This window comes from Vanessa tameamea, chromosome 16 (genome assembly GCF_037043105.1).
Source record: "Vanessa tameamea isolate UH-Manoa-2023 chromosome 16, ilVanTame1 primary haplotype, whole genome shotgun sequence".
Classification (NCBI taxonomy): Eukaryota; Metazoa; Arthropoda; class Insecta; order Lepidoptera; family Nymphalidae; genus Vanessa; species Vanessa tameamea.
Genome location: NC_087324.1, coordinates 4989831 through 5013784, shown reverse-complemented (window position 1 = coordinate 5013784; position 23954 = coordinate 4989831). Strand labels below are relative to the sequence as shown.

Genomic DNA, 23954 nt, shown 5'->3' with positions numbered 1-23954 from the left:
CTATATACAAAACTTCGACACTTAAAGAAATATGTAAATTTTTATATACCGAAAGCACGAAGAGATCAAAAAATTCGCGAAAATTATCTAATTACGTGTGTGCGAAGAAAAATCGCAGGTTGCTTTCGTAACCGTCTGGAAAATTACCGGCATAAATCACCCGAGCGGGGATGGGCTGATTTTCCATGCGCCATCTTTGCGTTGGTATTATTTTGATTTATTTCCGTACGTAATGAAAGCTAACGGCCTGTTTTCAAATAACGAAATCCAGTGATGTTTTCATTACAGCTCCATTATATTAACTTGTTATTAGGCTGTTTCAAGCAGCGAAAATGATTAACTTAAATAATTTATACTGTTCCTGCTTATCAAAGTTAACTCTTTGATAAGAAAATTTAATTTATTTTCTTATTATATACATGCAATACTCAGAAACTAAATTTATTTATAATTTTAGAAAGATTATTATGTATTAGCTTACATATAACAGAGATGTAGACCACAAATTAGGTGTTGTGGAAAAAACGAGTGTGAAAAATATAATGGTTGTTGCGGCTGACTCGAACTATACTTGAACTAGGGTCCTAATGGTCTCAATACAATCTCGTTAACACCATACACCGCAATTGTCTGCGGTATAATTATGTCCAAGTGGATCCCCGTATCTGTTACAAGATGCCTTAAAACCTCTTTACAATAGCTCTATGAACTTGCCTGTAATCATCGCCTGTATTTTGCTGTATATTAAAGAAACATTTTTGTTAGAAATTCACCTTTGATACCTATATTATGTCGTGTTAGCTGATGATTTATAAGAGAGGTACTATATAATATACGTGTGGAACAAGTTATTTTTTTTTATTCGATTATGTAAAGAATATTTCTTTTATTAATGAACACAAAATTTAAACTATTGTTATTTTTGGCACTTAATATTACCTTCGCTACCGAAAAAAAAACCTACGAAAACATTTCCAATATGCAGGTTGTGGGGTAGAAGTCTTGTGATAGATTAGAAACACCATGTATAAAAAAAACAATGAAAATTCTTTACAAATAAAAGTACCTACTACATAAAGTTTGATTAATATATTAGAAAAAAAGATAAATACAGGCTTTCTAAATAATGATCTAAGCACCATACTTGCATAAATGTTTTGCATTTTTTATGTTGTTGAATAAGAATCTTACAAAATAAGTTTAAGAAATATATAATATGGTTTCATATAAGTACCTTTTCATTCAATTTAAGTTCCCAATACATAACAATTGTCAAAATGTCAATAAACCATGTTGGTTCACAGTATTATTTTTGTTAAACCTTATTTTAAAGAAATTATTTTTTTGTTTTTTAATTAAATTTCCTTTATTTAAATTTTTTTTTTTATTATGCCCTAAAAAGAAATTGAAATTTGGTTGGCGGACAAGCATATTGGCCACCTGATGGTAAGTGGTCACCACCGCTTATAGACAATGGCGCTCTAAGAAATATTAAACATTCCTTAAATCGCCAAATTACCCTGGCCTGAAAAGAACCAACGAGAAAAACTTAGCATTTAGAAAAAATAATCTCACTATACGAAACTGGTAATAAATTTCTAATAGGTAAGTACACGAAACATCTTGTCAATACTTGCTATCTTAAAATTTTATGGAAGGTTAATCAATTATGTTTCGATGTTGCAAATGACGTATTAAAATGATCCTCTATTTTATCATTCGTATTTGCATTTGTCACTTGGCGTAATAAATAATAGCTCTATTTAATTTGTATATTCGGTCACAAGTGTATGGTTTCGACATCTATTTCACGACTCGTTCCGCTTTAACAGAAGAGCGAAACGAACGAATGATTTTAATATAAATGTGATTGTATTTCTTATTTCAGATTGATATATTTATAAATAAAAAAAGTCTTAGTAATTTTATGAAGAAAACTGTTACAGAAATAAAATATATAGATATAACATTTGTATATTTTCTTGGGTGGTAAGGCTTTGTGCGAGCTCGTCTGAGTAGGTGAACTAGAGATGGCCCAGTGGTTAGAACGCGTGCATCTTAATCGATGATTGCGGGTTCAAACCCAGGTAAGCATCACTGAATTTTCATGTGCTTAATTTGTGTTTATAATTCATCTCGTGCTCGGCGGTGAAGGAAAACATCGTGAGGAAACCAGCATGTGTCTAATTTCAACGAAATTCTGCCACATTTGTATCCACCAACCCGCATTGAAGCAGCAAGGTGGGATATGCACCAAACCTTCTCCTCAAAGGAGAGGAGGCCTTAGCCCAGCAATGAGAAATTTAAAGGCTGTTAATGTTGTTGTCTGAGTAGGTACCCAGACGTCATATATTCTACCGCCAAACAGCAGTATTCAGTATTGTTGTGTTCCGATTTGAAGGTTAAGTGAGCCAGTGTAAGTACAGACACAAGAGACATAAATGAATGAATTAATGAAAGGTTAAACATTCTTACGGCGCCAATGTCTGTAAGCGGTTGTGACCATTTACCATCAGGTGGCTCATTTGCGAATCCGCCTAACTACTTCATCAAAAAATTACACCGGTACCTAGCTGGCCGCTGGTCTTTGTATTTTCTACTCGAATGTTAAAGATATTTTTGCCTTTATTTGGCTTATTTATTTACTATGCAAATAAAACGGGTAATATAAAATTGTGTAAACACAACGTGACTGAATTACAAAGTATTAAGTATTTTACAAGTTTTTATTTAACTTATGAGTTATTAAACTTAAGGCATACCTTAACAAGTTGGAACATGTGTGCGTCAAATCTTACGTTAAGGATCATATGACAATACAAACTAATAAACTGAATTCTATTCGTTTCATGAAATACTACATTTCTGTTGATGAAATAAAGACGTGTTCTAGATGATTCTTTGAATATCAACTTCTATATATTAAATAGATTAAACATGTGTAACATTTTTAATTTAAAATAAGTCAAATAAAACTAATAAGTAAGTCATGTTAAGAACTTCAAGGTTTTAAGTATTCGAATTCTAAAACAGTGAATTGCTTTGAACTGTCAAATTAAATACTATTGTGATTATAAATTTGTTTTACAAATAGCCTTCCAATCTTAATTAAATTTGGACGAATTATGAATTACTATATTTATTAACCTTGATTATACAATTGTAAGTCTATAATTGAAGTCGATTAAACATGAACATTCATTCAAAGTAACGGTGTATGAAACGAAAAGATCGTGATGCTAACTCGAAAGAATTAACTAATGAAATATTTGAACGCGATAAAATTTGAGTCCGGACATTCACAACATAAGAACGCTAAAACTTTTAACGGCGGTCCGAACATTTCTTAATTAGAGTGTTTTTATTGAACAGCAAATTCGGTTAACTTTGACAAAGGGCTCCCTCAAATAAAAATAAAGCTGTGATTCGTGACGAATCGAGAAGGTGTTTCGCCTGATCCCTCGTAACCCTTTTTTTGACCGTTCCGACTAATCTAGTGATGGCCTCTCCAGTTTTTAATTAAAGATAATGTAACATAGCACACGATATAGCTACTGCTTCGTCCAGGGTTGTCACTTACCGATGTTGTTTGAGCATTTAATTGTTAAATCTTTTAAGAAAGTAAAATTAAAGCATATAATTGTCACAGCTGAATTACCGCTTCTCAATATAAAAGAATCACATCGCTTCAGTACGGTTTTTCATCCTAAACATGAAGGTTTAGTAACGAGTCTTCACCGAGCACGAGATGAATTATTGTTGACAATTAAGCACATAAAAATTCAATAGTGCTTACCGGGTTCGAATCTAGAGGCTAGGATTCACTAGGCCATCTCAACCATCTCATTATGCTTAAGTTAATTTAATTCCGTCGTACTTCTGCAACAAAAACATCGAAAGGAAATATATATCATCATTTGTTTATTAAATATAATATTATACGCCATTACGTCCCGATCGACATCTTGTATCGTGAATCTTATAAATCTTCAAAACCGGAAACGTTTTAAATATTAAATGTTATTTAGATAAATAATTGAGGCGACCCTGTGCCTCTTTTAACATCAGTGGTAATTAGTAACAAGCTCATTCGAGCTCTGAATAGAAGCAACAAAGTCGGTAGCACCGCGCCACCTCGAATATTAAATAATCAGTCAAGATTTCAATACACTATCCGCAACAACTGAATTCAATTTACGAACATAATATTTTTTATCTTCAATATTTCGACTTGAAACGTTTTATAGAAATAGGTAAGTAAATTGCCATCTAAATCAAAATGTATCTTTATGAGAGCAATTAAGATAAATATAATCCAATTAAACGTAATAAATTTTAAATTAGCTTTAAGATTTTTAGTGATATCTCAATCTGACATCTCTAACACACTAAGAGCGGGACACGTGTAGGCGCCGATACGCCGAGATTCGATCTTTGATTGTCGTTCGTTCGTTGCCCAAAAAAAGTTACATTAAGATCTTCGTAATAGTCGACTTGATTACCATCTATGTTGAGTGGATGACGATTATTTCCGAGTCGGCTTCTTGATCTGAGAGAAATAAAATGCGTACGCGCACGCGTCGCCACCGGGTTACGCTGTCGTTAAGAAATTACCGAGCGCGCTGTCGACGTCGCCGATTTTATCGATGGAATTTATCGTCGATACTTAAGCCACTCGCGCACGGCCCTATGCTCTTCACGCAACGTGATTAGAAAAAAACGAATCGATGCATTGATTATATTATATAAAGTGCTATCGATAAGTAGATTACATTTCTAGATGTTTTATACACATGATAAATCAAATATAAGCCCTGGATTATTATGTAAAGCAAAAAAGGTTTATCATAAGAAGAATTATAATCGACAATAAAAAAAACTATATTTAAGGTTCACTTTGAATTAATATTTATCCTTAAATATTGAGATTAAAAAAGTTACCTAGTTACGTAATATGAACATCATTATTTAATAACAAAATTGTTTACATTAAACAAAACCAATATTAGTTACTAAGCCATTAAAAATATATTTAAATATTACGATTCACATCCCAAACAAATCCTTATTACTTCTAGCTCGTTTGACATTGAATCGCAAGCACAACAATGACATATCAGAATGTCTCTCTGAATAGAATGCTTAGTTGCACAATGGTATGAGTGATTTCACCAGTTTCATTCGTCTAGAATGGTCAGTGGAGTGCGGGGTGCGGGCGAGGAGTGCGGGCGCAGGCAGCACGGTAGTAACGAGTGTATAATTATTATCAGCGCGGCGCCGGTAGCCGAAAGGCCGACTCATCGTAATTTGATGGCGTCGACCGCCCCGCCCGCCCCACAAAAAACTAATTAACAAAGATGGATTCGAGCGCCGACTGCTCTCGCTGCAGCGCTGCACGATGCCCACTCCGGCGCGACGCAGCCGAGATAAATTAAAATCAAACATTACATTTTATGTAGTTCCTATTTTATGTAAGCTTTGCCTCAAGCACTAGAGTGTAATTAGTTTTTAAGGTCACGAACTATGTCGCAAATAAAAGCAGCATCAAAATCTACTTCCAAGAATGTATTCCAGTACATACGTACATCTAATTTTAATTCTTTCCCCAACATATAGTAATGTCAGTCAACTTGCAATCTATAAAACAAGCGTTCGTCCGTCTGTCGAGTCGTCGGCACAAGTCAGTGACGGATAGACCGTTTGATGGATCACAGCCAAGCACGGTGAATGTACCCAAGTAAACAGTGCGAAGGCAATGGTTTTACAAGATGTATGTTGCATCGAAGTTTGCAAAGAAACAACCTGTATGAATCTTATACAATACAACAGAGTTGCTTTATTTGTTTTTATTAAAATAATTAATAAGATCCCATTCGTTATTAACTAGATTTTGTTTGGAGTTAAGTGTTCTACAAGCCCTCTCGAACAAGCAATTTTGTTTCAATATGAGAAATTCCTTATACATAATAAATTATAATAAAATAATTAAAATTGTTGCTAGTCCTTGTTGTATTAATAATTTGCTTATTGAAACATTTTTCGTTTTCTAATTGATTCGTAGTTGTACCAATTTATAAACTAATCAAATATTTACGGACTCGTTTAAAACAATGTAAATGCCTGTGAATAATGACTCTTCGCCGGTCAGGACACGGTTACCGAACGAGAACAGTTCGCGAAACCCGATGACTGCCTGCGACGCGTCAACAAGCCGGAGTTAATCCTTTTCATACGTATTTAAAGCTCGCGCCTCCTGCCTTAATATCGCTATTGTTCACCAAACTTGAATGGTTTTTTTTTATTTATTTCTTAACCTTTAACTTGAAAGGCCGTCAATATGATTGTTTTTTTTAGATCGTTAATTAAAACCTTTTTTTACAGCGGTTTATTCTTTTGAATACAAAACTATTTTGATGGCGAATTCTACCCGGAACGACGGAACAAAACAAATGAGTCTTAAATTAATTAGCTATTTTGATATTTGAAATATAACGGCGTCGGAATCGGATGCTTCATTAACGCAGAGACACGGCGACACAAAGAAATGTCGCGTCAAAACCATTTTCTGAGAAGCGTAGCGCTACTGGAGCCAAAAGGGCATTAATAAATACAAAAGGGTTATAAAAACTGTGACAGAATTAAGAACGGACGCGTTAAAAAGGGAGGTGTGCGAGGCACGGCGACGCGAACAAGTGAAACATAATGCGCGAAACAAAGCAGTCGGAGCGAATGCTTTAAATCATTTTTAATTATGTTATGGCGCGGCCGCTGCGGTACTGCGCGGCTTGGGTTACACACGAGCGAGCTGCTCGCGCGCCGCACCGAGCTAGTGACTCACGAGACATGCGCGCCATCACTCGACCACCAACATGTCCTCCCACCGGCATCGTCGCATCCACTCTACGCAATTTACATGCTCGTCCATTGTGATACCTACCGTTATAGGAGACGAGATTTCCATCTCTTTTATATATTTTCCATCATGGTCCCTATGAAAAATAGTTCATATGCGACATTAATCTTGTTAATTTGGTTATGGAATGCAAAACGTGATCCATTTCAGTAATATTTAGCGATAAGCCTTCAACAGCTAACTGCTGTTTGATTTCTCATTAGGAGAAAATTTCAAGAAGTCGTTACAATCATGATCTTTAGATAGACAGATCATCCGTCGGTTCACAGATATGAACTGATAGATTTTTTAATATTTCCAATTTACTTTTAAATGATCCGTTTTATACATTTCTCTTGAAGAAAGAGAATAAATTCCAATACGTAACGAAAATGCCAAAGTTTGTTGGTAACAAAAACGACTACCGTGATAGAAGTTACTGTTGATATAATTGAATGTTTCGAAAGCCGAATGATGCCGTGTAGCATAAAGCAGGTATTATTTAAGAGTACGTATTACTGTCGGGTAGCGGATAGTCATTGTTGTAGTGTTATTTCACGCCGGCTTAGCGGAAGCTCATCCAAGTACTTTGACGAGTTATAGTATAAGTTTCTTGTTTGCCAGTAATTACTTGAAATGGTCTGACGGTTATCGTATTTAACTGTTAGACTGTTGTAACGTGTTGCGTTTATAATTATTTTTATATAGTTACTAAATAACGTTGCTGTAAAAAATAACGATTAGATGAAGACATGTGTAATTTTCTAGCAATCAGTTAATTTTAAATAACAGCCCGCTAATAATTCGTTATTTGACAATATCCCACTCTCTTTGACAATGTCTCAGCGAGAAGGTATCTTCTATATTTCTAGATTTAGGTATGAAATATGGAACTCAAATCAGTTGAAACATTTAAATTAAAATTTTAAACAAAGTTCAGTTCAAATAAAAATGCTCAAAAATAACTTCAAATCAGAAGTAATTATAAAAAATCGTAATCGGTTTTATAGTCGGTCCTGCATATACGACTGATGGTACGACGTGTCGCAATAAACGCATTGCGCTCGCGCCGGGACTCCAACGATCCATGAAGTTTACGATGACGCTGCCTTCGCGCTACCAATTGTTAATTGTTTCTGCTTTTAATTGCTCATAACCGAATCGATATCAATTGATTTTTGTTTGTTTCAATATTACTTTGTAGTTAATAAAAGTACCTAAATTTATGGATTTTTAGACGATTTGTAATTTCTTAACGAATACAAATTGTTGTTACTCTACCCTTGAATATTATTTTTACATGCACTTAAAATCAAGACTACACATAAATAGTACTCAAAATCACTATTTCTATAAATGTACCTAATGAATTTGGTAAGATTGTGTTAACGAAAACAATGAATATGACTTAACCATTGTGTTCAATATAAAATATTAACAATATCCCTATTGGATTATACCTTTTTCGCGAACACTAAATTATACCGACGCTTTCAATCGAGTATTTGAAACGGCACATCGATTCTGAACTCTAAAACAGTCAGGATTTAGTGAGAGACTACTTCGTGAATAATGCGTTATTTTTATTTAAAGTACCTATGGAGGTTAACGCTTACAGTTACGAAACCTAAATATTTTTAACATTTTATATTGCAATATGTATAAAAGTATCTAATGTCAGTCAATGCATGTATTGTAAAAGAGTTATTGAAATTAATAAAAATACGCATAATATTAATAAATTATAAAGTCTAGCTTGTTTATGGAATGTCAGTCAGCAAATAGTATCAGCTCGTTAGCTAATTTGCCACAGACGATATCAGACGACGACAGATTGCACTCGGGCAGCGGCTTGCACTTGGAATGCATGACCGATCGTTGCGAAGGCGCAGGGAAAAGCGCTCGGTCGGTGGTGAATGAAGCGATTAGCGCTGAATGGTAGACCGGCACGCGGAACCAAGCGCGCGTCACGACGCGCGACGCTCTGCCACGGCGAGCTTTGTCTCAGCGCGCTTGACCCGTGCCCCGGGCAAAAAACCGTACTAAAAACTAATAACGAATCGTAAAAACCCACCGAACCACTTTTAATTGGATAAAAAATGGGATCGAACACGTTTTTATCGATAAAAATACCTAACGTTGACAAATTATTTTTAAAGAATTTCTTTTGCTGTTCACTAGCTGATTTCATGATGACGTCTTGGCACTGGTACCATTTTTAAACTTTTAAGGTAATTATAAATTGTGATTTCGCTTTTTATAGTTAATTATTTTACCAGTAGACAAATATTGAAAATAAATTTGCAAACAATTTGCACGCTTTTTACAAAGCCTTGTAAAATGCTTGCAAACTGCTAAGTACAAAGCGCAAATAATATTTAGATGTAAATTGATATATAAATATAATTTGGATACCGTACATATAGGAGATATAGATATAGGTATACATATGTCTATATCTATATAGGTATTCCAATTCAAATAATATTATTTTTTAATTAGATTCTATTTTTTCCTAACAAAAATTATTATAACTTTGACCAATCAAAAAGTTGGACTTAGCTTTATTGAAAATCAATTTCATTATTGTGTTACTAATTATACTAAAAACCTGCGCACACGCAGCACCTCGTTTACCTTATTAAGGGAAGCCGCACGCCCGGCGCGTCACTCAACGTCAGTCCGCTCTGCGCGGGCGCATAAACACCTCCTTAGCTTCCCGTTTTAGGGTCTCGCGGAATTGTTTCCATAAACGTGTTTGGTTTATTCATGCACGAAACGACGACCAAGGCTTTCTGCTCATATACCGTTATACGATGCATAATCAATCAAATATTTATTGTTTCGCTGACTTCATAATGACAAAAGTTACAAAAAGGACCAAACTAAGGTTGACGTCTGATTGTTTTATGTGCTCTTCGTGGTCATAATGTAAAATTTTAGATATAGGGAGTAGAAATGCAGGTTTGAATTTATCAATAAGATACAAGAACACCACATAAATAATTAATATACCCACCTATTTAATAAATTCACTTAAATGTTTGCTACACGAGCCACGAGTTTGAACAGTCATCGACTTGGGTCGATAACTATTTTGTGAATGATAACAAAACAGGGTCGATAATTAACGAATTAGATTCAAATTGGTGATTTTGTTTATATGATGATTTGTATGATACGTAGGCAAAGGTATGTGTGAATTAAATTATCTATATTTACTTGGGTACCCCTTCTCTCCGCAAACTTATTTTAGCAAAGATTGTCTATGGTATGATTAATAAGACAGTTACATACCATTTTCGATGATCTATATTGTAATCTTTACATAATGTGTTATAAAGTAAATTAATAAATATTTATTAAATAAACAACAATTTAGTAATACTGAAAACAAACCTATTGTTTTTAGATGTGTGTTTGTAGATATAAGCACAACTCATTCATCGAGATCAGAAAAACGTCCCAATGATATGATAAAACAATTTCTGTTTGTCTTATATTCAAATAGCTGACAAAATTGTTCGCAGCATTGTTGGTAGTATTTTTACAATCAATAAAAACTTCAGAGTCTGTCCGAGTGTACATGAAAACATAACGAAGACAATAGATATTGTTCCTATGTAAAATAGGCAAGGGAAGTCGACCAATAGGCGAAGCTGAAACATTCACGTAGAGGAGTAATTAAAAATTCAAATTAGAGAGTCGTCCCCTCGACGCGCGGTTGGTGATTACATGGCGTTAATTACGCGCGACCAATTAAAATGCGGGGCGACAGAGCGGCACGAGAACCAGCCAATGGGAGTCGTCGACTGAAGCGAGGCGTGGTAATTAAGACGAAAGGGTTGATTTTCCGGGCGTTCTAACAGTGAGGGCGTTGATTAATCGCTCCCTTTTAGGTGCTTGTTTCTAAACACCGTTCGCATCTATGTAATTCACATCGCTTAGTTTCTCTCATTAATATTTATTTACCTATTTAATTAAAGGAATTACTTAGCACACGAAATCTCAATGGCACTAGTAATGCTATGTAAATAGGTAATAAGCTCAGATAATTATGATTTATCACAAATAGCTACACAAACAAATACTTCTGCTAACACATTTTACGCGATGAAAAATCGCCTATCCAAAACCGTTTTCAGACCTTTCAAAGAAACAATAAGGCAGGTTTATTTGCATGCAGCTATTCATTGGAACGTAAAACAGATGTAGGTAGAGGGAATTGAGTTTGAAATAGGGAAGCCACACATCCTACACGCGATACCGAAACCTAGTAAAGGCCAACAAACCAAAGTATTTCAAAGACCTAAGTAGGTATGTAAGCTATTCCGCGTCCTGAAATAAAAGATTAATTTTTAAATTTACTGATCAAAATGAATCAAACAAAACTACAAAGATAAATCATTTAATATCCGGGTTTGAGTGAAAACACTTATGCCAACCCTAGTTGAAGCGAGAATTTCGCGCCGTTCCGCGTTGTAAATAGCCTCCACGCACCTCACTACGCCTCGAAATGCGCCACTATTTGACTAAACGAGAGTTTTTATTCACCTTCCAGACACTCACGATTCAATTCGTGTTCTCCGAAACATTAAACGAATAGGTAGAGAACTTATTAAATGTTAAACGAAATTGAAAGGTTACAATATCGTATTGTATTGCTACTTGGAATTTGTGTAATTGTGAAATCAACGTCGAAATAAATAATTGAGATATATGTACCTACTCTAGTATGTTTTTTAATTGACTATGGCAGGTATATTAAAGGATTAATTTGAATTATACACAACGATTAGTCTGATGGAGGAGTAGTAGGCAGCTGCTTGTACATAAAAGGCTATTGCGGAATTGTCTCGTTGCTAACAAAAGTTGATGCACTTCGATTTCATTGCAAAGGAAACAACATCAGCCGAGTCTAACGTGTTATTAAGAGAGCCGATGAAGTGTAAATGATCCGCGAGCCGAAGTCGACCCAGCCTCCCCCCGGCCCCCACCCTCATACCCGCCCGTCACCGCCAGAAGAAAAATGCTAACACGCCCCCGCGAAAACTATTAGTTATTTTGGCACCCCTGCATCCCGCGCCGACGATTATACCAGACCGTTTGTTTTTACCCTGTTACGTAAGGAATCGCTATGAACTTTACCTCAAATATAATCTTTACTTTTGACGTCATTGCTAAAATTCGTAGGATGCTAGTTGGCCGCTAAGAATATTATCATATTAATTTAAAGCGTTTAACGCTCAACGTCTTTCAGGTACATTCTTAAAATAATATTATTATTACTATAACTATTCATAATTATAGGCTAAATCTAAATTACTTAATACAAACAATAAAAGTACCAATTGTTGTGAAATAGGAACTTTAATTAGCTGGTTAAGGAAATATTAACAGATTTAGTTAGAATGTGCTGCTATTTATTACTATTCGAAAGAGTTAACGCGCGTTGAATATAAATTTATAATATGGTAAAAAAGCAAGTACGGTTTATAGTCGATTATGAAGGGCAAGTATACATATGCTTTACCTACATCTATAAAACAATACTGTTTATAAGAAATCAACTAAAAATTTAACCTAACAATAAAATCTGACTTCAGAATAACGTTGATGAAATTCAAGGCATGATAAAGAATACGGCCCATAAAACTTTCATTGCTGTTAACTTATTTATGAAGTTCGCTACATATTTAATACTTGCCTCAATCATAAACATGAGATACATACAAAGGAAATATTTGACGACAACATTTGTATTAAGAGACAATTACTTTTCACAAGTCTTCGTCTGACTGACGTTGCGCGAGTACAATGGAGTTGTTTAACCAATAATGTTGAATTATATTAAAACATCTCGTGAATTTTAAAGTCTTCAAGACCTCAATGTGTAAAGTATGAATACCTGTAACCAGATTTAACCGTAACGAAAGACCTCAGTAAAACGAATTGAAGTTTTTCTTAGATTAAAAGCCTCGCCAGAATACTTTGAAACTTTGCTTTATTTTACAACATTACTCCCGTGAATGAGAGGGAAATTGTCAAAGTTTCGTCTCCAAAAATATTTCACGAAAATATGGACCACCCAACTCAGCTGAGGTTATAACGCATTATATATTTGTCACTGTGTACGTGTCGCTCGATCATCCACAGAGGACACGCGGTACAAACAGGCCCTCCCATCTGTCATCGGTGCTTCCGACCCTGCTTTGTTAATTGACCTTTGTTCTATCCACACAAAATTACATACTACATAACATACGTGATATGAGCATTTTTAATTCGTCAACAAGTTCCATTGATAATTTACCATAAACTTTATAAATATTAAACTAATGTAAACCTTATTTTTTAGCAATATACGTCTGGCAGTGGTGATATGCAACAAATTAAATTATTAATGTATTTATTGTATATTTTGAGGATTTTTGGCGTAGGTAAAATCGGATTGGACAAAGTACCGGTATCTGATCTTTTAGCACTGCACCGAACGTAATGTAATGGGGAATGTAACTAAAAACACAAAGCAGTACAATACATAACGGTTACACAAAAGACCAACACGAGCATACGATGCTCGGACACAGTTTGTACGTACACGAGTAGACAAAGCACACAAACACGTGAGGTCATCTCCCCTCATTAGGTGGTTAGTTTTCCGGGCGTGTCCGCGGAGTCTGCGGACGTGCGGGGGTGTGGGGTGCGAGGGGGGCAGGGTGAACTGCCGGGAAGTTACTTAATTAATCCCCGCGCGGCCGCCATTGGCCGGCGCTGGGCGGCAGATCTTCGCCCACGCGTTAATTGGGCGGCCTGCCGCGTGGATTAGACCAGCGCCTTCGATTAATGAGAGCTCTTTAGCCCTCTATCTATACATAGTGGCAGAGAATAACTTGCTAATATTCTACCTATTGTTTTAACGTGCCTACACAGTATACTCAATTTTTGCAATATTGTAAGAGTGTCATTAATTAATCGTTTTAGTATTGTAGCGCAGATTTCGAAATGTTATCTGCAATAGTATGTAGCTGTACCTACCATACAGCCTGTAATATATACTTTAATATTAGTGCAAGTACTCAGGTAACCTTTTAGAGTATTAATAAATATTGTAGTAGGAGAAGAGTTGGCTGGAAACTAATATCGCTCTCTTCGCGTCAAGTGAACGTATAAAGCTCAGATTTAGCGAGAGCCGAGGGCTGAGCAGGCGTGAAACGCCCAGGTAAAGTGCCTACTTACAAGGCGATATACGAGGAAACGTAAATTATAATATTGTGTGTGTCGGAGCTAACCCTCTCGCGCCCGCGTCGCCTTACCGCCAGCCGTGTGTGCGCGCCGCGCGCCCACTGAAAGAAAAGCAATTTCCTCGGGCGGCACGGGGAGGCCGGGGGATCGAGGTCTCGCGCGAATATCATTTTGTTCATTTTTTCATTCGGGCGAGTTAATTCGGCTTCGCGGCGTAGTCGGCTATTGATTAGGGCGCGTCTTACGTTTTTAATTTGTTTGCGCGCGCAGCCACGATGCACCCGACGAGATGAGTTCCCGTCTCCCCGCGTCGCCCGCCACCCTCCACCCCCATCTAATGAAGCCTCCGCTAACTACGCGCACTGTAATAATCACGATCCTTTTCACAATCACGCTTTGACGTCAAATGTTTTCGCCTAGCCGGCTAACTAACAAAGCGCGCCTCCTTGAGGAAAACATTACGTTTTCCATTTTGTAAACAAAATCAGGCAGCAAGTAAATATACGACGTAATTGCAGGCGACATCTTGTAAAAAAGAAATATACGTAATAAACATTATAGAATTCAACTTCTGTAAAAATATATAGCAACCTACGCTAAGTTTTATAATGTTCAGTTAATACTTAACATGAATGGCATCGACCATAATTGGTCATGTATCCACATCTCAGGCCCCGGTACCCCGCCACCCTTCCCCCCAGCCCGTGAAACAGCACCGCCTGTGTGTGACACATTAGTAAATGAGACGACATTCGTTACGCGGAGCGAGCCCGACTGTTCTCTCATTGAAAGCCTTCTGAAGCAAATTGATCGTGAAACAGTCTGTCTAACTGTAAAATGTATATAAGTATTAATATTATAATGTATTTCGTATTCTATAGCACTTTAATTAATTAGAAACAATTATATATTAATTTTTATAATTGCTAGAGGCAGTATGTATTGACTATCCATTCTATAGTATACAGTAGCTACCTATAAAATATTTTCTGGATTTATTGTTTTATTTCTCAAGTCAAAATAATTCTTGTAATAATAATGACTGCGTTATATTCCGTCAATGGCTCGTAGCGCTGTCAGTGGCGCGGCGGTGTGAAAGCGACTCAATAAATCGAAACAGCGTCGCCTCCGCTCGGCCATTAAGTCTCGATAGCGGGTACTCTTCGGTCCTTACTTTGTTTTATTACTTTCATTTTATTATTTTAATTTGTGTGTGAGTGCGCTATTTGCGTGTGCGCAGTTTGTCGCGTGCCCCGCCCACCGCACGGCGGCCAATGGCGCTCGGCCCGCTAACGAGCTCGCCCGCGCCCGCGCGCGCACCCGCGCACGCTCCGCGTCTGCGCCTGCGCCTGCCCCAGCGCGCCTGCCGCGGACATCGCGACAATGCTCATTGTTTAAAACGATTCTCATTTTGTTTTAGTCAACTCCATCTCATCGGCGGGCACCGGGCACACCTCCCACCGAGCGATAATTTCAATGTCGCCACGTATATTGTGATATTGACTGAGATTTAACTTTGAAATGTTTTAGCTTCTCAGGCGCGTTTCGTCAGAGCTACTCAATAAGCAATAAACTATACGCCTCCGAGAAGTTATTTTAAAGTCTGACTGGGATGCGACTTTACGCCTTTTAAAGGTTATTGTGTTTCCGAAACGCAAAACTTATTGCTTGTTGTCATTTTCGAGAGAGCTTTCTCGCACTTGTTGTTATATAATGTAAAGAAAAACGGCAAAGAATCATAATATTAATGAATAAATATTAAATATAAAGGAGGTACCTACTGATCTTTATTTAAGAATTGTGTCCCTTCTAACGAAAAACATCCTCAGCACTCAGATCGGTAGGTACGTCATCCAATGAAATTAAAAATCTAACTAAAAAGAATACCTACTCAAGAAGTAAGTAGGAACCTGCAATTGTAAAATAGGTCGCTACACAAAGCACTAGTCGCCGGGTTTCTCGAGTAACTATCATAATTCATGATTCCCTTGTTACAAGGAGCGCTGGATACTTTATTCTGCAGGTTTCCATTTATTTTGTTCCTATTAAACTCGTTACTGGTAGCAACTGTTGGAAAAAATCTACACTTGAGGAAATTCAGAATTTTATATCATTATCTTAAACAATATTTAATAATTTTACAATAAAAGTATATTTAAACAGTACCAATAATCTTTGTCAAAGACAGACGAAACAATTGCAAAATTGTATCTATTTAGAGTGCCTATATAACTAAAAGCCTAATACTATTTTTAGGTAAATAATTAAGTACATAATAAGCGTAATTAATACCGTCATACTTGCAACTAACTGATAATACTCTGTATACCTATGAAATTGGCTTTTCAATAATTGAATGAAGTAATAATACATTGAAGGAAAACACAAACAAATTTACGAATGAATTGTTTCAATAAAATACAAATGTCTCTCAGTATATTGTTTTTGTTTTAACGATCCGAGCTATACCTACCTACACATAGCAGATACGACGAACGTGTTCTTAAAAATGTTTTGTATATTTAAACAGTATAAATATTTCCAATGGTAAATAACAACCCACGATTTTTTTTTTCCTATAATTTATTTAAAAGAAAAACCGTAACAGCGTGCTACAAATGACATCACCGTTTGCATCTCCCTTTAATCTTCGATCGTTGAAACGATATTAAAGAGGAAACTAAGCAATTGATAGTAGAAATGGGCGGTGAAATAGAAAAATATCGTCGGACGCATTCGTGGCGTGGTAAAATATTCAATCGGGGCAATTCGGGTCTGCGTATAAATTCGGCCCCACCATTATTTGTAGCGCGTCCTCGCGACCGAAAATCGGTTCGTACATTGATAGTCGTCATTTTTCTCGTAGCTATCGTTAATATTTTACGGGTGCGTGTCAACGGTTTATGGGCCCACTCTTAACACTAAAACGTTTTAGCCCTGCTCTCATTGTTTATAACATTTTACTATCCACTTTTTTATAGTTTATTGCGACTCGAGTGCCGTTCGGGGTTACGACACGTAACTGTTTGAGTGACAGTTCGATAATATGCCATCGAGTTTGATTTTTATTGCAGTCTTACAGTGTCTCAAATACTAATAACTATTCGAACTGACTTCATCGTGCCGTGTATGAAAGCACCCATCACTCATATTACGTAGGTAGGTACGTAGGTTCACCCTTTAAAAGCTCATGTAAGTTCGACACGTGACATTCTAGTTCGAGAAAAACATCAAGTAAAAATATTTCATAATAAAACAAATTTGTATTTTAAATTTGGATTAAAGCGAGCTGATTACTTAAAGGTACCTAATCATGTTTATAGTACGTACCTGATAAGTAAGATAAACATGGAATGGGTTGGTACCTATCTGTAATTATCCATCCAAGTTGGCGAGCTGTGGAAAAGAATTGCTCTCCTTTGTATGTGAGGGGGTTGGGTGAGGGTGGCGGAGGGTAGGCTCACATGGGACGCGCTCTAATGAGGTGCCTGAAAGCGACAATGTCTTTGAGCAAAGCAAACGTGTAGGTATCTACATACGAGGGGCGGAGTTCCACCTATCTCAACTAACGTCGCCTCTTAGATACGACGCCTGTGTATATATTATGATATTACACAGAACTCTGTGCCATCATTAACTATATGACTTTTATAATTACACTATTAATATTCTTGATTACATTAACTTATTTTAATAAATTTTCAAATAAAATGGGGACAATATAACGAGTTTATTTAATAAAAAATGATACTTAGATCTTATTAAGTTATATTAATATACCTATAGATTAAGATTTAGAATATGAGTTAAATAATAGTTTTTATTCTTTAATTTTATACAGTAGGTATACCTATAATAAAAACAGCAGTAAGCAGAAAATTTGAATGTTTATATAATTTTAAAATATACTTTTACTGTTTTACATTTCAACATTTTCTTTTTCGAGCTAAATACTTACAGAAAATGTAATGCTATATACATAACTAAACATACAAATGTTTATTAAAATAGCAAGTTTTATATTATATCTATTAGTTTGAAATGATACCAATTGACGTCGTCTCTCAAGAGATCAAACATTTTACCGCAGTAGATGGATAATAAAGTGGGTACAAAGATATAATGTTTGGGGCGGGTATTATTCTTCAATTAATTTAAACGATATCTCCAAATTATGTTATGTAAAATATTATAGAGTTAATATAAGTAATGTCTGCAATAAGATTTGAGAGCTAATGCTCGCATGCACTACGCTGTAGCGGGGAGGTGACGGGCAGCGTGCGGATGGGCCGCGGCCGGTGCAGCGCCGGGCGAGGGCCGAGCGCCTTCCGGCTTCGGGGCCGTTTTAATTTCCCGCGCGAGGCGGAGGCGGGCGGCGCGTTAAGTTTAAACACCCGGAGATGAGTCGCGCACGTACTAATATCATGCACGGCCCGGGCCGTCGCCATAGCGACGCACACTCAAATGACGTGTGTGGCGCGGCGCCGGGTGTGAGGACGGGGGTAATATGATTTGAACGGCCCCGGGCGCGACACCCCGCCCGCTTGTTTGCTCTCCGATGCAATCGCGATACGAGCCCTGCCGCCCCCTCGGCCCGCACACACATCTCTCACCTCCGTCTTCGATAACCGCATCGGATTCCTTGTTGCAAGCCACCGCATTCTATTGAAATAGATACTCGATACCGCCTAGCCACCTACTGCTCTACTCGCTTTACCTACGCGTCACCCTTTCTCACAATTTTCGACTGTACTCCTCGGAGTAAAGTCGAAAATTGTGAGAAATCATCTTTTGCACTTGCAATATACTGCCACTATTTATATTAAACTGCTGGGTTGGCATTTTTTCCAGATTTAATAAAATAATTTTAAATCGTTAAAGTAGAGCCCAGGCTATCCAAACATCAAAGAACCTGGTCACCGACCCCGACAGTCACCCCCTAATCATTCGGAGAATCCTGTTTTTATAGCAGAACACTTTTCCAGCCGTTGTCTAAGTATACTAAATTTTAATAATGGGCAGCTAAATATTGCTCCTCGATTCAGACACAACTTGATATGTAAAGGTGCGGTAGGTACTGAATCACGTATCACACTTCATCGGCAAGTCAATTCAGATTTTTGAAGTAGGTATTGGGAGGACTCATTATCATTTTATTATCGAATAGACACATACCTACTTTTCAGAATATGGTGGATATTATCATATTCCATTATTCATATTAGAATATGGTTCTAGGTTAGAACATAAAAGATTTTACAAACATTTGTAAAAAGTTAAAGTTGAAAAGTCGAAGTAACGGTCAGTAGGACTTAGTTTTGTTCCGATCGCGCCAGAGTAATCGCTGCGCTGCCGCCAGGGGCCGCGGGTAATGCCGCGCGTGATATATGGTACAGCGTCTAATAACAGAGCTCGGACCTCGTGCCGATTATCCCTTTTCTCGACAAAGACGATTGGTATCGATCGTTGCGACGCTCGCTCTCAGCTAATGAGTGCAGGATTTACTAGTTATTATCCACTTTCGCCGCTGGCCCGAGGCGCGATGAAGACGTCGCGGGTGAGGCGCGCGGGGGGCCCGAGCCGCGGGCGTACAATTTGCCGCGCTCGATCGCTGGACGCCAAACACCGTTGCCCGTAGCGCGCCTTGTGTTTTATCCTCGGTAATTGCAAGCCCAACGCGAATCACCGTCGAACGACCACCACACGACCGATGGTGGAGGGTAATTGCGCTATTGTTCTAAACATCCACAGCACCCGGACAACTAAATCGTTGTTCATCGGAATTACAAGTAGCATCCGTTCACTTGTTATTTCGATAATAATTAGTAGGTATATAAAAAAATTAAGTTCGTCAACAACTTATGTAGAATGTTAGAATAATAATTTTAATTCTACTCTAGTAAAGACGATATGGCCACTAGAGCCGACATGGCCCAGTGGTTAGAACGCGTGCATCTTAACCGATGATTTCGGGTTCAAATCCAGACAAGCACCACTGAATTTTCATGTGCTTAATTTGTGTTTATAATTCATCTCGTGCTCGGTGGTGAAGGAAAACATCGTGAGGAAACCTGCATGTGTCTAATTTTAACGAAATTCTGCCACATGTGTATTCCACCAACCCGCATTGGAGCAGCGTGGTGGAATATGCTTCAAACCTGTTCCTCAAAGGGAGAGGAGGCCTTAGCCCAGCAGTGGGATATTTACAGGCTGTTAATATAATGTTAATGTAAAGACGATATCTCAAACCAACGACATTGTCTATATTCACTTGGTGGAAGAGTTAACTGACTGTAAACGTTGCATTGACATATAATTTAAAATATTTTTTAAGATGGCTGGGTCGTGGTTCGATGTTCGTGCTCTCCGCGGCGCAAGCCCGGTCGCTGCTGAGTGCAGCCAAACGTGGTATGAACAGCACGGGCGCGCTCGTCGACGTCGGGGCCGGCGACGGCGAAGTGAGTCGTCGGTTTGCTCACCTCTATACCAACAAATACGCTACTGAGATATCAAGCTGCATGCGGAAAGCACTCAGCAGCAAGGGATACACGTAAGTCACTTTGTATGAATTATATAATAATATAGCAGGTTATATTTTTTATAGGATTGAAGTCGCGCTAAATGAAAACACCAATTCGCCAATGTCAATGTATATACGGTCATATAATATATATCATGTAATATTTAACTAGTAACAAGTTAAGTATCCTTCAATTTTTTTGCATAGCAACTTATTCTTACATAAATTAATATGGCAACACTTTGGAAACAGCAAATAAAAAGTACCGATACTTTAATCCAATGGCACGAGAAATAAAGGTTGACAAAACTTAGATATAAGTAATCATTTCATTGGATTTCCTAATAGCTCCCCAGTATAATCCCAATATACGAAAGGTCCAATAACAACATTGCCGACATTCAAAACGCCAGTTTTTCACGAATCCATAATGCCATACCATTGATTATTTTAAATTTCGACGAATAATATATTGTGTCATGTCAAGATCAATTCAAGATCAAAGTTGTTTATTTATTTCTTCTCTAGCCATTGGACGATTATCAAATAGTAAATTAGGATAGCTATAGCGAAATTATTTAAATACGAATGTTACTAAAAGAAATACAATCGAAATTGTTCTCTTAAGGTTGCTAGATACCGAGGAGTGGTGGCGCGAACAGCGCTTTGACTGCGTGTGCATGTTGAACCTGTTGGATCGCTGCAGTAAGCCTAGGAGCATGCTGCGACAGGCCAAGGCTGCCATCGGGCCCGACGGCGTCCTCCTGCTCGCTCTCGTGCTGCCCTACAAGCCCTACGTTGAAGGTAGTTAAAACCTGCAAATTGCAAGTGCAGGCACCGATTAATGTAAACGTCAACGTAATTATTTCGACATTAAATTAGTTCTTGTTAAGTTTGATCCTTACCATACGTGATTTTTATCGAAATATGTGTGTTTTATCAAAAATTTAAAACAATGACTTCAGTCTAGCCTATTTTTATATGATGAAACTAGCCGTGTACCCGAAGGGCTTTCCATCGGATAGCACTGCAACGTTGTTCTTTCACTTATACGTTAAAGAATAACTACCGTTTCAATGTTTCTAACGTAAAAAATGACGAACTCCCATTAAAACTTTTATCCCCAATTTACCTCCTTAAGGAATGACTTTTTGAAAACGCTTTAATGATAAACTTCTATTCGTAATCGCAAGCCTAAGAACAGATTTCCATAATTCAAATATTGAAAAAGGTGAATTTCTATCCCTAATTTCACCCTCTTGGGCGATAAATTTTCAAAAACACTTTAATTTTTTTTCTCACAAACAGAAGTCAACACCAATTTTATCCATCTAACTTTCAAAGATGATGAACTCTCAAACAAAGTTTAATCTGCCTTTAACTCATTAACATAAGCTTAAATATTGGTTTCCATATTTCTAACATCAGATATTACGATTTTTTATCCCTCCTTTAAATCCCTAAGGAGATGAATTTTCAAAAATTATCTCTTAGTGCTCTACCTACCCGTGTGGTGCCCGTAAAGAATTTCTGTGCAAAATTGTATCCTGTTGGACCCACCTTGTTGTATTTAGCTGTTGGATTGTTGATGATGCACCTGTTGGATTTAGGCGGCCGGGTTGTATGTCAATCAGTCATTTTAAAATTTTATTAAGTAGATTCAACAATGCTTTTTTTTAATTTTTTTAATATTTATAGTTTTGTTTTTTGCCATTACAGTTACAACCGACCACAAGCCCGAGGAACGTTTGCCAATACAAGGAGTAAGCTTTGAAGAGCAAGCGGCTTCCTTCATGCAGTTCATGAGAGACGAGATCGGCTTCGAGGCGGTAGCGTGGTCCCGGGCTCCATACTTATGCGAAGGAGATTTCGCACAAGCCTACTACTGGCTCGACGATTCCATATATGTGTTCAGCCCTATTCGGGAATGAACGAAAAATTAAATCTTCAGATTCGTTTTACGTCTGAATTCAAACGTTCAAATAAAATACGTAAACTATTATAATTAATAACAATAAGTCGCAATGTTAAGTCAGACACTGTAAACAATGACCATAATACAAATATTAAGATCAAGTGAAATCTTTTTCACCTACAAAGTGTATTAAATGTCATGTACCCACATTTGTACCCATATAATTGAAGCTATTGCGAAAAATACTTAATTTGTACTTAGTAACATCAAAATCCAAATTAGTCTATTACTTATTAATTATTTTATGATCAATTAAACTAAATTTTGTTCCGGATTCCTTAAAGATAAAGGCGATTTAAGAAACCCGCCATCTTTTTATAATTGTCATTTAACCTTGTAAAAGTAAACAAAAGCTCTATGGACAAAAAATACATTCCATTTGTTAGAAATCTTACATTGTACACATTTATATCTATATAATCATAAGTACGTTGATAAATAAATTAATAACTGTTAATATAAGCGCAAGATTTCCTACCTCATTAATAGGACCGACAGCTGGCGGAAACGAGGAAATGAAATTTTATAATTTATACAATACGGTGATATTTAACGAATTTTCCAACGATAACGTCGCATGTTCGCTGAAGCATCGAATGAATCGTGTCCGTTCACTTCACTTTTATAACGAAGGGAAATATTGGCTGTATTTTTTTTAAATTTACATGACGTAGCTTTTATAAATTATTAATCTATTGTATTACATGTAAAGTCTAGATTATTGTCTATTGCTCCTATCTATGTTGGAAAGCAGTAATTTTTAAAATTCGAATAAAAATCGAAAATCAAATATCGCTAATTACTTTAAATGCTTCTTAGGGTCGTAACCATTCCTCTATCTTGGTATTGGTATATTAAATAAATCTTTTTGAAATTCTAGAACTTTCCTCTCGAAACTATTTATTATCTGTTTTTAAATATTTTTATCTAGTGTAGAGATTTCTTTGTTTAAGTCTTAAAAATTGAAACACTTACCAAGTAAAACTGGGAGTGGTTTATTGTATTTCGATGTTTTTGTAGCTTAAGATAATATTTTGAATTAGTAATTTCATTTATCTTGATATATTTAAAAGTGTTTGTCAATTTGTAATTTTATCGATGTTATATTTAATAAACTTTTACGTGTATTTATAATAAAATTCTTGAATATATATTTGGTTTAATTAAAGTCCCAAATCTCAATAAGTAATCGCACAAATATATTTTGTTAAATGTTAGAAAATATTTTTCAAAAATTTATTTTTATGCAACTGCCCAAAAAGGGTTGGTATGTTTCACGTGCATGATCCATGTGCATGAACTTCTAATGCCAGAAAATATTT

At 36.6% G+C, this 23954-nt stretch overlaps 1 protein-coding gene across 4 annotated transcripts in view; it reads left to right on the top strand.

Moving 5' to 3' along the window:
• Nucleotides 1-23783, top strand: part of LOC113393916 (protein-L-histidine N-pros-methyltransferase) — a 49314-nt gene extending 25531 nt beyond the window's left edge. For all 4 annotated transcript variants that reach the window (XM_026631035.2, XM_026631032.2, XM_026631031.2 and 1 more), the window contains 3 exons: nucleotides 20472-20687; nucleotides 21286-21461; nucleotides 22377-23783. In XM_026631035.2, coding sequence (XP_026486820.2) covers nucleotides 20472-20687; nucleotides 21286-21461; nucleotides 22377-22588 — 604 coding nt within the window. In that variant the 3' untranslated portion in view covers nucleotides 22589-23783. The remainder of the gene's footprint in view (nucleotides 1-20471; nucleotides 20688-21285; nucleotides 21462-22376) is intronic.
• Nucleotides 23784-23954: the final 171 nt, after the last annotated feature.